This window comes from Physella acuta, unplaced genomic scaffold, assembly GCF_028476545.2.
Source record: "Physella acuta isolate Inbredline_101_S28 unplaced genomic scaffold, ASM2847654v3 ptg000089l, whole genome shotgun sequence".
Taxonomy (NCBI): domain Eukaryota; kingdom Metazoa; phylum Mollusca; class Gastropoda; family Physidae; genus Physella; species Physella acuta.
Genome location: NW_026731609.1, coordinates 293,343 through 308,639, shown reverse-complemented (window position 1 = coordinate 308,639; position 15,297 = coordinate 293,343). Strand labels below are relative to the sequence as shown.

At 30.3% G+C, this 15,297-nt stretch overlaps 1 protein-coding gene across 4 annotated transcripts; it reads right to left on the bottom strand.

Annotated features, from left to right (window-relative positions):
- Positions 1-16: 16 nt before the first annotated feature.
- On the bottom strand, positions 17-15,092 carry LOC131927809 (delta-1-pyrroline-5-carboxylate synthase). Of its 4 annotated transcripts, XM_059283638.1 has the most exons (19): positions 14,973-15,092; positions 12,610-12,674; positions 10,884-11,072; positions 10,501-10,596; positions 10,216-10,353; positions 9,318-9,347; positions 9,111-9,128; positions 6,656-6,763; positions 6,266-6,418; positions 5,880-6,092; positions 5,431-5,593; positions 5,094-5,237; positions 3,580-3,797; positions 3,315-3,452; positions 3,011-3,206; positions 2,733-2,854; positions 2,068-2,254; positions 1,780-1,875; positions 17-1,669 (listed from the first exon to the last, which is right to left on the bottom strand). In XM_059283638.1, the coding sequence occupies exons 3-19, from the start codon at positions 11,049-11,051 to the stop codon at positions 1,488-1,490; spliced, it is 2,370 nt and encodes a 789-aa protein (XP_059139621.1). In that variant the 5' UTR covers positions 11,052-11,072; positions 12,610-12,674; positions 14,973-15,092; the 3' UTR covers positions 17-1,487. The 4 variants fall into 4 exon arrangements, with proteins under 4 accessions (XP_059139621.1, XP_059139630.1, XP_059139641.1 ...); XM_059283647.1 differs by lacking the exon at positions 9,111-9,128; XM_059283658.1 differs by lacking the exon at positions 9,318-9,347.
- Between the last annotated feature and the right edge of the window lie 205 nt (positions 15,093-15,297).

The window sequence follows — 15,297 nt, the reverse complement described above, 5'->3', positions numbered from 1 at the left end:
ACACAAAACAAAAGGTTCGAAGTTTTAACAAAATAAATTTAATCAACACAGCAGAGTTAAAACAGCACAGTGTTTTATTATGTAATTTGTCGAGTTCAAATGTCTAAGACAAACAAGGCACCTTTTGACTTGCGTCAACATGCATGTATATAAACAAATGATAAATGTATGTCAACATAATGGTACAATTAAGTGACGAAAGTCTTTATATTCATTCCAGGGTAAGATGGCGAACTATTACAGACAACCCACTATAAGTTAGCAATGGATGACAGTTGATTATTCTATTATACATTATAAGTACTCTTGAATTAATAACCAACTGAAACAAATGCCTGGAGTTTATGAAAAAGTGAAACAAACATCTTGAATTGGTGAAGAAATAGAAATGTTTCCACCAGGGTGACTTGTAAACAAAAATACTCTGTACATACAAACATCTATACACTAGTTCAGCCATAAAATGTGCGACAAATGTAGCCTTAATTACATAATGTGAAGAACAACGCTAGTTTTAATTCAAAATTTTAAGTATTGCTGACATTTAAAATAATTTTACAAAACAGACCTGCCACTAAAAAAGCTTGGGTTTCTGAACACCTAAGGTATTAAATTATTTCTTTAAAGTATAAAAGGAATTTTTATACAATTTTCTTTTTACAAAACTAGCTCAAATAATGTAATGGGTCAAGTGTTTTCTGTTCAATAAAACATTTTCTGTTGTGTAGTTTTAAATATGAATGGACATCAAACAAACAAAAAAAAAATCCAAAGAAGAATTCCTTCAGTAAAATGAAACAACTGTATACAAAAATACTCAAATGGTAAATAAAGCAAATTATCAACAATTAACATTTAACGCTAGTAATTGTTTTCACCTGTCAGAGTTAGCAGTTTATCTTGTGAAAATATAAATTTAGCTTAATATTTTTCTTAAGATTTCCCACTGAAACTTTTTAAAGATTGTGAATGGCCATGGCTAGGCTCCTGAGACAGCTACTTTATTAATTTCACAAGCAACAAAAAATAAGTTTTTTTTAAATAACATCAAATACTTACCAAATAAAATCATTCAGGAAAACCTGAGCAGTAATTTGTTGGTTTTTTTAAAATTAATACTCATTTGTTAAGAATGGTTTTAAAACTTACTTTCTACTCTTCACCTTTTTTATGTACATGAATTATTATTTTGCTAAATACAGTAATTTTTTTTCTATTAATTATGACTGATTAGAATTACCCTAAAATCATTACTCAGAAAATTGAGTTAATATTATTGTTTTCCATAAGAAAAAAAAATCAGGAATTCTAGAAAGATTACATTTTATCAAATCTTGTGCCGATAATTTAACTTAATTCTTTAATTAATTTTATCTCTGTGCTAAGTATCATTTACCATGATTAATCTCATTTATTTACTATTTTTATTACAAGTCTGGTCCTAATGTCATTCATTCATTGTTTATGTATTCTACTATTGTAATAAATCATGAGTTGGCAGGCTCCTCTGTAACTGGAAGGTTCTGGTGGGTATATTTGAACTTGCCTGATGTGAAATCTCCTACAGCCTGACCAGTGCCTGACAAAACCCATTTGTGGGTGAGAAGACCTTGCAGACCCACTGGTCCACGTGCATGAATGCGAGATGTGCTCACACCTACCTCGGCACCTGTGGGTATCACATTGTATTTACATGGTAGTTTAACATTACCAAAATACGTTTCGTTTTAAGGTAACAATTTGTCAAATGTTTTAAATTAAAATACCAAAAAAGGTTACCTAGGCCAAATCTATATCCATCAGCAAACCTTGTACTTGCATTCTTAAAAACACACGCACTGTCAACCATTTTAAAGAAGCGGTGAGCATTTTCCTCTGTAAAAAGATTTCAAAACATTTTAAAAACAAAAAAATAGGTAACATAACAAGCAGTTATGTTAGTTTACTATGTATTTTTTATTCACTTAAAAATTATATTATTCACTCAAAATTATATGAGTTTAGCATTGAAAATAAATATTATATACTTTGAAATTAAAATAATCACATAAAATATTTTTCAAATACCATTATTTGTAACAATAGCATCTGTATGTGCGCTGCCATATGTGTTGATATGGTTTATTGCATCATCTACATCATCTACAATTTCAACGGCACACTCTAATGAGCTGTACTCTGTGCGCATGGATGCGGCAACAGATGGACCAAACTTGAGGAGCTGGCCTAGCTTTGGACCTGCATGGATCTTCACCTGGTAAAGACATGACAACATTACAATAAAAAAATGATATTACATAAAGATATGATGTTACATTAAGACATGACAACATAAAATAATTCATAGATCTTCACCTGGTAAAGACATGACAACATTACATTAATAAAATGACATTACATATAGATTTGATATTACATAAAGACATGACAACATAACATAAATAATTCATGGATCTTCACCTGATAAAGACATGACAACATTACATTAAAAAAAATGACATTACATAAAGATATGAAATATTACATAAAGACCTGGGTAAAGAAATTACCATTATGACAAACAATTCTTAAAAGAATTACTTTGTGTCTTGTCAAAATAGCTCAGTACCTTAATATGTAAAATTGAGTTGCAGTTAAAATAATATCTTTAAAAGGTTCATAATACTTTTTCTTAACTTGTATGACAGCTGTTTTGTAAATGAGCATAGTATTAAAAGAGTATCACTACTTACTCCTTGCAGCCTCAACATTTCACACATTCTATCAAAAAGTGGTCCTTCTCTATGTGACTTATGAATCAGCAAAGTCTCCATGCTGTTACATGCTGCAGGGTAATCACACTTTGAATCTTTCACTGTGATTGGATGAAAAAAAAACAATGTTATTTCACACACATGTTGAAAGCTTAACAACAAATAACCTAGTTAATTAAAACAATTTTTTTAACTGTTTTGAAAATGAGATGTTCTCTCTAGGATTAGATGTTTGAAATACTAAGAATGTATGTTACCAATGTGCATTGCCATTTCTGGGTCCACATCCTGGTCAATGTACACATGACAAATTCCCTCGCTGTGACCAAGTACTGGAATTCCCTGAGTCATTTGCTGGATTCGTGTAACTAATTCCTGAGATCCTCTGGGTATTACCAAATCAATATACTGGTTCAGCTGCAGGAGGTCAGCTATATCCTCTCTTCTACTCACCTATAAATAAATTATTTTCAATTCTCCCATTAGATGGATCAGTTACAGACCACACTAACCAAGGTAACAGATAAATCAAATACTTCCACCAAAAACATGCACACTTACCAAAGCTACTGTATCCACTGGTGCAAAAGGTTCCAGAGCTTCTTGTACTAGAGAAAACAGAATTCTGTTGCTGTGTTTGGCCTCCTTGCCCCCTTTCAGCAAAAGACCGTTTCCACTACATATTGAAAGGGCAGCAACCTGATCAATTAATTAAAGATAAAAAGAATATTTATTTGCTTTAAAACTTACATACAATTTTTACCTTAATTTTAATATTTTATTTTCATATGTTTAAAAGGGTCAAAAGAAGTAGAGTAAATAATACCTGTGGTAATGCATCTGGGCGAGACTCAAAAATGACCAATAAAACACCAATCGGCACAGCGATCTTCTCTAGCTCTAACCCATCAGTGAGACGAGTTCGCTGCACAACCTTTCCTACAGCATTGATTGAGTTGGCTCCAATCTGCCTCAGTCCTGCTGCTAATGTCTCCAGCTTTTGTTCACTGAGATACAACCTCGCCATTTCAGACTGCTGCATGCCTGGTACAGGAAGAAACAAAAATTTCAAAATTTTCTGTTTACAGCTTTAAAATACCACTTGTCTACGTAAAGGTTTAAATTAAAATTTATATGTACATTCTTTTTGCTCTCATTGTAATAAAACCTGACTTCTTTAACACATTACTGCTGTTTTTATAACAGGTTAAATGTCCAAGTATTAGTCTTAAATTTTCATAGTCAATATGTTTAGAATATACTGGGGAAGGGTTGAGGTAGTTTTTTTCACACAAATTTAAAAACTATTATATATAGAAGAGATTTAATGGAAGAAAAAAATTACTAATGCTTATTTTTATGCACAACTTTATCAGCTTAGTGTATTTATAGATAATTTTATATAGGCCTCGATAACAGAATTCTTAGCGTATATGTGCAAATCACACTGGAAAATTTGCAAAAGCCTCCCTTTCTTTAAAGAAATACAACTGAAAACAATAACAAGATGCAAGGAACTTTTCTAATTAACTGGAAAAATTAAAAAAGGGAAAGTGGGTGTGGTCAAAACATCTAGAAGAAGATATTTAATGTTTAACATACTAAAAATATATAAGTTATATCCAAAAAATAATTGGTTAATATATTTGTTGAAAGCTTTTCAGTAATTTGTTTCTATTTTATGTTTTATTCCTAGGCAAGAAAATATAAACCTCAAATGACATTTTAAAAAATTTTTTCATAGAATAATCTAATAGAAATAGCTTTAAATTTTATGTTCTCGACAGATTAAATCATAATTTTTTTTAAATTGGATAGTGAAGAATTAAGTTTATAAAAAGGCAGAAACTGGCAAAAACAGGATGTGAGAGGGTAAACTGCTTGTCAAAATGTTCAAATAGTACACACAATTATAAAGAAGATATGCAAAACAGCTTTGTATCTAACAGGCTTATCAGCTTTGTCAATCACACATGATGGTAAATTTAGCATTTTGGAAGTTAAGATAGCATTTCACACAATAATACCAATGTGTCGATCTTTAGACTTTGCTGTTAATGCAATGAGATGTAAAAGAAAAATATTTATTAAAAATGACTTGGTTGATCATGTTAGTACATAATAGTAGGTATTAATAGTTTCAAAATCATTTGTTATTACATTGATAACACAGATATACATTTAATGGTATAAAAATAAAAATGTGAATATATAAATTATTTTTTCCTTAAACCAACACAAAAATATCTGAGGTAAATGAAATGTTAAAAAGTTAATGTTGCATTTAAAGTGTATCTCAGAGATAAAACACAAACAGCTAAGCAATGATGCACTACACACCTGAAGCAAATGCCTCTTGAACATCTTGTTGGTTGGCCGCCAAAATATCAGATTTCCTTTCCAGCAGGAGATCGGCTAGTTTATTAACAATGGCAGTACGATGCATGCCAGACAAGGCTTGCAAACTTCTGCTTCCTTCACGAGCTTAATAAAATTATTATAAAACAGGGTTAATTAACAACAAATTTTTTTAAAAATAATAATCTATTAGGAAATTTTACATTATGTTTTAACAATATTGTATAAATTGAAATTATAATTAAGCAAAATAGTACATAAATTATTGAGAGAATTTTATAAAAGTTTTCTTTGAATGAAAAAGCCATGTGACGCATACCTAATCTGGCTTGCAGTTCTGTGGGTGTTCCCCTAGCTTGAGCCCTGGTAAAAAATGTCCCAACTTTCTTTCCTTTAACAATGTTGATGATTGCGTGCTCTTCACAACCATTACATATCACCACTGAGCAGTTCCTTGCTAGGGCATATGTTGCTGCCTTCACCTAAAAAAGTGAAATGCAAAAGTATTTAAGTGTCTTTAAGAAGAACACCGACACACAATTTAAAAAACACATATGTAAATTAACTAGAATAGTGATGTAAGTCTCAAGACACCTATTTTTAAAAAAAAAATCATAAATAAACTAAGATAGTGATCTAAGTCTCAACTCTGACACACATTTTAAAAAGACATAAATAAACAAGCTAAAATAGAAAGCTAAGCTTCAACTCGGATACAAAATGGAACAAAACCAAAGAAATGAACTAAAACAGTCATCCAAGCCTTACCTTTGAATCCATACCCCCAGTGCCGACTCTTGACTTGCCAGCTATGACTACCTGGTCCATCTCTGGAGTGTATGTATGCAAAAGTCTGGAGTCTGGCATTCCTGGTGGTGCAGTGTACAGGCCATTCACATCACTCATGATGATCAGAAGTTCTGCTTTCATTTCTGATGCCAGACGGGCTGCAAGGCTATCGTTGTCTTTGACACTGATCACCTACACATTTTTACACAACGCACATACAGCAAGATTCTCATGTCAAAACACCAATGTAATTGTGTGTACTAAACAATTCGAAGAAATACTCAAAGTATAATTTTTAAAATGTATACAAAAATTAATTTAAAAATCAAAGTGTATTAATTTTAATTCTAAAAATTTTTTTTTACCCCAGCTAAATCCATATCTGGTTCTGGTGGTGGAGCTACGGCATCATTAGCATTGACAATAGGAATGATATTCAGTTTGAGAAGTTCGTTTAAAGTACCCCTCAAGTTATCTCGGCTATGCTCATCTTGAAAGTCGGGTTTTGTCAACAGAATCTGAGAGGAAAATATAACTATTTGATGCTCATCAGGCATAAGCAGTTTGAAATTGAATTTTTTTAAAAATATTTTTTCCAAAGTAAGAAATATTAGTGAAATGACTAAATAAGTTTACACTACATTCAAGAAGCATCAATAATTTTTTTCCAAAGAGAGAAATATTAGTAAAATGATAACGTTATATTGAAGAAGTATTTATAAAGAATGAGTAGCACTAAAACAAACAGATGATACCTGTGCTGTTTTAACACCGTACTGAAGAAACATGGCATCATACAATGACATGAGGCCACTCTGTCCTGCTGCAGCACAAGCCCTAGGCTCAAGAGATGGTGGTCTAATCTACAGTGGTAAAAAGATATTGACATAGTTACTTCAAATAAATATTTTAAAATTGTGATGATCATTGTATACTTAAATGCTATCTTTCAATGAAAAAAGTCTGTGTCTATTTTATATTATTGCTATTATGGTGATTTTTAACCAAATCTTCTAATGAAAATATGAATAGTACTTTTTCAAAAAACAGAAGTAAAAAATTATTGTATAGCTGCTTCAGATATTTAGTTCTAACACACTGTGTATTGTGTACATTAAAACCCAAATACAATGCCTTTTAAGTTTGGTCACATTTTTGTAGCTTTGTTTTTTTCACATGTTTACACGAAATTTTGAAACAGTTATTTTATAAATAAGTTATTATTAACATACATAATAACTACAATTGACTCAAACCAATTTTTTTAAAAGGGCCCATTAAACTGTTGTTTGTTCATTTTTTTTTTGACAATTAATATTCATAAAACAAACAGGTTGCTGGCATAGAGAGCTTGGGGCTATTTAGAAGTGGGTTAGTTTTTTTTTTTGTAGACCTAATGTATAACAATTTTTCTTCTATAATTGAATAATTATACCTAATTCACTAACAAAGTGAAATAGAGAAATTAAAACAGTGATACATAATTGAAATCATAATAAGTAAGATATTTCTATTTGAGAATAAATAATTTGTTTACTTTCAGTCAATAAAAAAGTATCGCATTATAAAAATATTTGGAACGGATTAGTTATGCTGTGGAATCCAATATTTCTCTAGGTGAAAGGTTTGACTAATGGAATTTTTTCACATTTTTATAATTTCACTAGTATGGGAAACATCTGTTACTAGAATCTTTTATGAACTTTCATAATCTTTCTTAAGCTTATTGATTTTTAAAAACCAAACTGATGTGAGTGTGAGACAGTAGCTAGAAGAAGAAAATTAAAACATTTTTAAAACAGAGATTAAACCATGCCCATAATGATAAAGAAAGCAGTAACCTATGCTATACAATGATTAAATGAAATCCAAGACCAACTTTTTCTTTGTTACTGATAAGGCAATAAATATACAGAAGGTCCCAGTCCATATGAAACAACACATCTGCATTAAAATTTTAATGAAACAAGAGTTTGTATTGAAATTCATGAGCTTTCCTTAAATAGATTTCCAAGCCAAGGGTAGATCATTTTTTTGAGTATATTAATCTATATACAAAAAAACTAGTAGAGTTTTACATGCATTTTAAGACAAATAACTAAAAGAAAAATTTAATTCAAGCAAAAAGAAAAACTAGCTACAACATAATGTATATGATGCTGTTCAACCAATTTAGAAAAAAACATTATTCTGAATTTCTATTAAACCTGATATATAACAGATTTTGTACAGCTTTAAATTCAGGTAGGTAAAAGTGCAACAACCCACCTCACAAAGTACATCAACAATAACATATAGATAAGAAAATAGGACCTTAATGAAAAATAATCTTTGTTTTCTATATCATATTTGACAACTTCTGAAGAGACTTGTTTATAATGTCTTAGCAAAAAACAAAGGGTGTCTAAAAGCACTTCAACAAGACTTCAAACAGTGCATTCTAAGATATCATACAATGATAAGTGTTTAGAGCTATATATTTTTTAATGGGACTATTTAACGACTACACAATTAAAATAATGATAAATTGAATTTAAACTAAGCTGAATTAGCTATAAGTTAGTTTTGAATATGCAAACAATAGAAAATATAATAATGTACAAATGTTTATAATATATACATACAAGATGGACTGAATCCACATGCTTACAAGTGGTTAAATGTAAGGTTAAGACAGGAAATACTTAGCAAAGCCAACATTAAAAGGAAAGTTAAAAGAGCTCACTTGTTCCAACCATGATATATTACGAGGTATTTTCTATAATAAAAACTCTGTTTTTCATTATTTTATTTAATCAAGTTTCCATCTACTTGAACATGTGAACAATAACATATTTTTAAAAAAAACAACTATTACTGCACTACTATGATGATAATGCTTGATTAATGATTATATAACTATTAACTGAAATTGTTGGAAGAAGTCAATAAAAAGCAAGCATATCTGTTGCACACACACAGGACATTTTGTTAATTCTTTGTGGGTGAATACAGGTTGAAAATAAATGTATTTCTATGAATATATATCAGGTAAGTATGTGCTCAAGCTCTAGTATACTGAGATATACATGGTGTATGTGAATTGTTCAAATATTAGGACAGCGAAGAAACAGCTTCTACATTATTTCCAGCTACTTTAAGTATTTACGGCAAAGTGCTACATGCGCTGTGAGTAAAAGAAACGACACTCTCCAGTAGTAACATATTTACCTTACTCCAAGCACTTTGCTGTTTGTTTCAAGAAGAAAGTGACTTTAATGGAGAATTGAATTGTTTCTGTGCGTCATGTTCTTATAAATAAATAACATGGATTTGTATAGAAAACTAATTTTTTTTTAAAGTCAATAAGAAAAAATTGTTTGGATCACGCTAAAATAAAAGCTTGTTATGGGGAGGACAAGAAAAGCTTGTGCTTGCCTTTCCCTTATTACTTTCACTCAGTCGCATCTGTAAAAGTGCAACCTCAGCATTTGTAAACACTTTCAAATATTTCTTACACATTCTTATTAAATAATGTTATATTACACAATACTTCTTATAAGCAGCTTAACAACCTCTACAATGTTTTAATTATTTTAAGAAATGTGAATAATTTACACCCATGCAAAATTATTTTTATAAGTAATATTTAAGTCTAGTGAAAATTTTTTAAAAATCAACAAAAAGCCATTCAAATATCTGTTTAGAAATATGTTTGTCTCTTAGTTCATAACAAAACTAAAAAGTGAAATTATACACTCTAAAACTATATTTACTTAATTATGGTTAGTAAAACAATTTTAAAAAAAAAGGAAACTTTTTTTCCTAAAAACTAGCTTTGATACATTTTAGTTATAAAAGCCGATACATGTAATAATAAAACAAGCATGATATTACCAATTTTTCATGCTAAAACATGAAGACAAATTATTCTCTGAGAAAAACATTTGTGCTTTAAAATAATGTCTAACACAATTATCATATTTGGGAGAAACTTTATGTATTGTTTGATCTGATGTACTATTCTAAAAGGAAAACAAATGTTCACATACTACTAAAGCCACAAATAAACCATTAGAAGGGGCAAGTGACAAACATATGAAAAAAAAAAGGTAATTGTGAGAAAAAGTAACTAATTCTAAAATAATAATTTTGTTTTATCATCTTAAATAAATAAGTATTTACAAATGATGAATATACCTTTAAAAATTCATTTGATATGTTTAGAAATAAACCACAAACACAAATTTTTTTAAAAAGAAAATATGAACATTATTAAATTTTAATTTTGTGGGTCATTTTAAATGAAATTTACATTGACTTATAATTGGCTTACCCCACTTTCAACATTGCTTAGATTCTGTCTCATGCTCATTGATAAAACAGCTTCTTGACGCAATTTCTGTTTACCAAAGGCAACAGCCCCACTAGTGACAATTATCATTTCCCTCCCTTGGTTCTGTAGCTCTGCAACCTTGACACATAAGAGACCATTTTTAGTAACCACAAGAAAACCATCTTTTTCTGATTTCAATACATTTTATACAAAGCTTTGTTTAAATTTCTAAATTGAAGCAAATATGTAAGCTGTGAGATACTTTTAAATACTCAGTCTACTTACTTGTTCAACTATGGAACCAAACCTGCCAAGAGACAAACCACACTCATCTTCTCTTGTAATAACAGCACTACCCAATTTAATCACAATCCTTTTGACCTGCAGATTTTAAAACAAATTCAATACAATAATAAAGCAATAACATTATGCAGATTTAGAGTGCTGTTTACTCATTAAATTCAAAAGGAAAAAAAACAACTCTGAAATAATTTCACATCATTGTTTCTCTTGTCATTCGTCTTGTGAATTAAAATTCTTTAAGTTTAAGAGGCAAAAGACAATTTAGACTTGATTATCCCCCCTAACACTTAGATAAAAACAAAGGTACAAGTTACATGAATGTGTGTATATGGCTATCAGATCAAATATAGCTAAGAGAGTATTACTCTGTTGAGATCACTCCTCAAAAGTGCAGCACCAGTTTGTGGCACATCATCTTCATCAATTATCTTTGCTGTACTCTTTGCCCTGTGACCAGTCCATGATGTGTTGGCAAAGCGGGAAGATAGGCTCTGATATTCTTTTAGGTAGATAGCAGCTCGTCGACATAACATTTTCGTCCAGTAAGCAAATCACTGCAATCAAAATGTTTTTAAGTTGACAATGTTAAAAAAAAGAAATTTACTTTATATTTTTATTAAAATCTATATTTTTATAAATATTATTTTTGGAAACATAAAAATTTCAATGCACTTTGCTAACCTCCTTTTAAAGCAATAATCCAAACATTAATTTGTGTCTATTAGTACAGTTTTTAAAAAATTAAAAACACATTAGTAATATAAATAGCACATTGAAAATATGGGCAAGAGAGTTTTAAACTTTCTTTCAAATGGTTGCATCATTGTTTTGAAAATTTTCAGTCAATAAAATATGTCTTCATTCCATCCAGCTGCTTTCTAGCTGCTACATAGGTGGGAAATATCAATCAATAAACACTTTATATTCTTATCTGGTATTGAATTTTTGCCCTGAAACTTTTAAAATAAAAGTCACACTACTTTATTTGACAACTGACAGAACTGAAACCTAGCCAGAATAAAAAAAATTCAAAATCTCAAATCACCTGATAAAGTTGACTGTTAAAAAATGAAATGGAAATATATTCTAAGAAGCACATATATACATAAAAATAAATGCTAACCTAGTTTTTACACTTTGAACTTTATCAAATAAATAGTGCAGCTGTAAGCATGTCCTTAATCATTTAGATGACTACTTAACCCTGTTTTATCATTTTTGATCCACTTATAATGACATAACATTGTACTAAGTGATAGGGGATTCAACTCTTGCAAGATATTGATAAGCCAGAGTAAAACTCAGCATGTTTAAGCTTCTTTGCAGCCTTTAAATTAATAAATTTCATTAGGTATTAATCACTACTGCAATAGTGGCAACTAATTGAAATAAAGTAGAAGTTCTCTACAAGTTTCTGAGGTCAATCAAGTCTTCAGCTGTTGTGGTGAATATACAAACAGTTAATGTTCCCTTATTTGATAAATGTTTTTCAACAGATATTTTTCTAATCACTAACTAAAATTCTATCTTCCCCAACCAAAGAGTGTGGCATCATTTATGGGCAGCCCAGTAAGCTGATACTCCTCTACACTGTATTTTCCTAGAGCACAATGGTTTACACAAAAAGGGTTGCTTATGCCATTTAAGTTCACAATGTGTATTTTATCATTGTCTTTTAATATAAACTTTCACTAAGTGCAGAAATTAATTTTTCAAAGTACAAAAAAAAACTATTATTGATATATTTAACTGTTGTTGCAACTTAAAGGTATGGTATGGAAATCGTGTATGCTTAAATGTAACTTAAGATTAATCTCAACTAAAACTTTAATAAATTATCAACACTATTTGTTATACTAGCTACTGTGCACATATTACATCATGTGGCCGAAATTTTTTTTGCTAAATGTTATAAACAATAGTCTTACATGGATTAAGATAGCAAGATGTGGATGAGTAGCATATGAAATAAAAAAATGAATGATGCCAAATAAAATCTTGGTCGATATTTCGAGTCAAATCATTGTATCACTAGCAAATCATCCTGGCCTTTACCAAGCAGTGGGTTTGATGAATTAAATGAAATATTACCTTCTTTGAATAGCTTTGCTAAAGTTGAGAATCCCTAAATGTGTAGGAAGGCTCTTTATGTGTTTCTGTTAATGAGTAAAAGAAAGTTGAGATTATTTATTAGATTTTATAATTAGCCTTAAGCATTAAATATTTTAGAAAGAAATCAATGTTTTAAGATACAAAAATTGCAATTTTGAGTATTTTGAGAGGGGTTGTAAACAAAAATGTGGCTTCATTAAAGAAGTGGGGGTCTGGCTTTTTGTGATGATGAGTGACTATAGGGAAGAGAGGTAAAAATCACACAAAAAATGTGATGTTATTTATGGATGATCACTCTTCACTAGTTATTATTTAATATTTAACTCTTCAACAACCTAAACAAAAATTGATTATAAAAAAGACTAAGAGTGTCACATCATTTTGGATGACCCTGACCTTAGTTAGCATAAGGCTTAAATCAAAAGATCTAGAATAGTATATATAAATATCTATATATGTATATCTATATCTATATATGTATATCTATCTATATATATATATATATATATATATATATATATATATAGATATATATATATATATATATATATATATAATCTAATTTGTTGCATACAGTATCAGCAGTGTCCTCTTGGTAAATCTAGAGGGGGGGGGGTGTAAACTTGAGAGGTCGGTATAAATTTCGAACCGTCCCACTTTTACTCATTAAATCTACATCGTGACTTAATAATTGCGACCTTAATATCATACTGCCTTGTTTTTTCGAGGGGAAAAGTATACCCACATGCCACAACGTTATTCAAGGTCAATACCTCGGTAAATCATTTTTCACTCTGTTTCAATGAGTACTATATAGCCCTCCCTCTTCTTCTCCACCGAATTTTAAAAAAAATTACTAATGTGGTCGAGGTCAAAAGTGTAACGTTTCATTTAAGATAGAGAGCAGATGTTATTGTATTGAAACAACGCAGCTGTTTCTGTAATAGTAAATAAAATTTACAGGAAATTTGTAATCTCATTTCTTAATTAATTTAATTAGTTAATTTAATTATCACTAAAGAAAATAAAGGGAGATAGCTTATTTATTTAGTTTATTAGTTTAAATGTATTACGGCACAACACACAAAACAAATCTCGCTGTAAATTGGTCGCGGTAATATTTTCGCAGATAGCTTTGCATCCTAACACCCATATTTTTGCATCCTACCACCCCCCCCCCCTGCGTAAGTATCGGGTGATGGTAAAATGCGAGGCAAAAATATCACGTGACCGACGGTTTTCGACGGGTTTTGCGCCCTTCTCGCAGTTTACCACTTCGCCATTTCGCATCTCGCAATTTCCCAACACCCCAATTTAACTGAGTTAAATTTAGTGTATGACTATTGCAGTGACTTGAACAATCCCATTAATATTATATTAATTATTAATTATCTAATATCTAGACTCTACAGTACTGTAACAGTACTATAGTAGTCTACACTATGACTACTGTTGTACTGATTTGGATCTAGATCTAGAATATAAGTTCTAGTCTAGACTATACTATAACTAAGTCTAGTCACTCTAACTAAATCTAGGGTAATCTATCGTTTTGGGTACGTAAAATCGCCCGCGGCTATTAATGTACGAAAACGTTACCTCATTGTCAAGGCTGTAATAGAAGTATATTGTGATATGTTTGTGTCAAATATTATAGATAAATGAATAATTAACCTAAATCAATGGCTAAATATATCAATATAGGCCAGAAATTAACTTTAAACAGCTGTGTCTGCAAGCAAGATTTGCTATATAAACAGCAGCCATTTGTAAAATAGAGTGTCTTCCGCCTGAATCTCGCGCTATATGTCTATAAAAATAAAACTTTAACAAGATGGCTGCTATAGTAAATGAGCGTGGTTGCATCTGTTGGAAACATCGCTGGTGTTCATTTATTACTGAAAAGTTTTAATTCAAATGTTTAAAAACAGGTACATAAATAATAAATGAAACAAGGAAACATTTTTGTATTTTTCAAAACATAAATCCTCCTCAAAATGTGAAATAATTATTAAAATATAAGGAGTCACCTGTTTTTCACATTACTAGTCGCGGCCGATTTTACGTACCTAAAACGATAGATTACCAAATCTAGACTTAGTTTATAGATCTAGTTACACACTGCTATTAGAGTCTAATAATTAGACTATTACACAGTCAGTTTCCAATGTGATTCAATATTATTTGATAAATTAAAAAATAAAAATAGATTCTTTTCTATAGGCTAGAATTAGTCTAGATTTCTAGTTCTAGAGATCTACTAGATTTAGATCTAGATTCTAGTGCAATAAAGTAGATCTATAAATGCATTAAAAACTAATTAGAATGTTAATCATTTTTACCTATGTTAAGCATCAGTGTATGTCTTACAAATGAGACATGAAATGCGAAGCTGTTGCTGTTATCATCCCATATGATTTGATAGTACGGCGCACTGCTTGTCTTGACATTCGAGGTCAGGGTCATTCACCTTTGGATCGAATAAAAACAAGGTAATAGTGACATTTACACGTTTACAAACTGCAAGATAGAAGCCACATGCTTTTTTATAAGCTTACAAGCCTAACAAGGAACCTCTAATTTATAATAGCATTAGAATCGATTAGATGTAGATTCTATATCTAGTTCAGATAAATCTTTATGCAGTTTAGGTTGCCGGAGCTATGA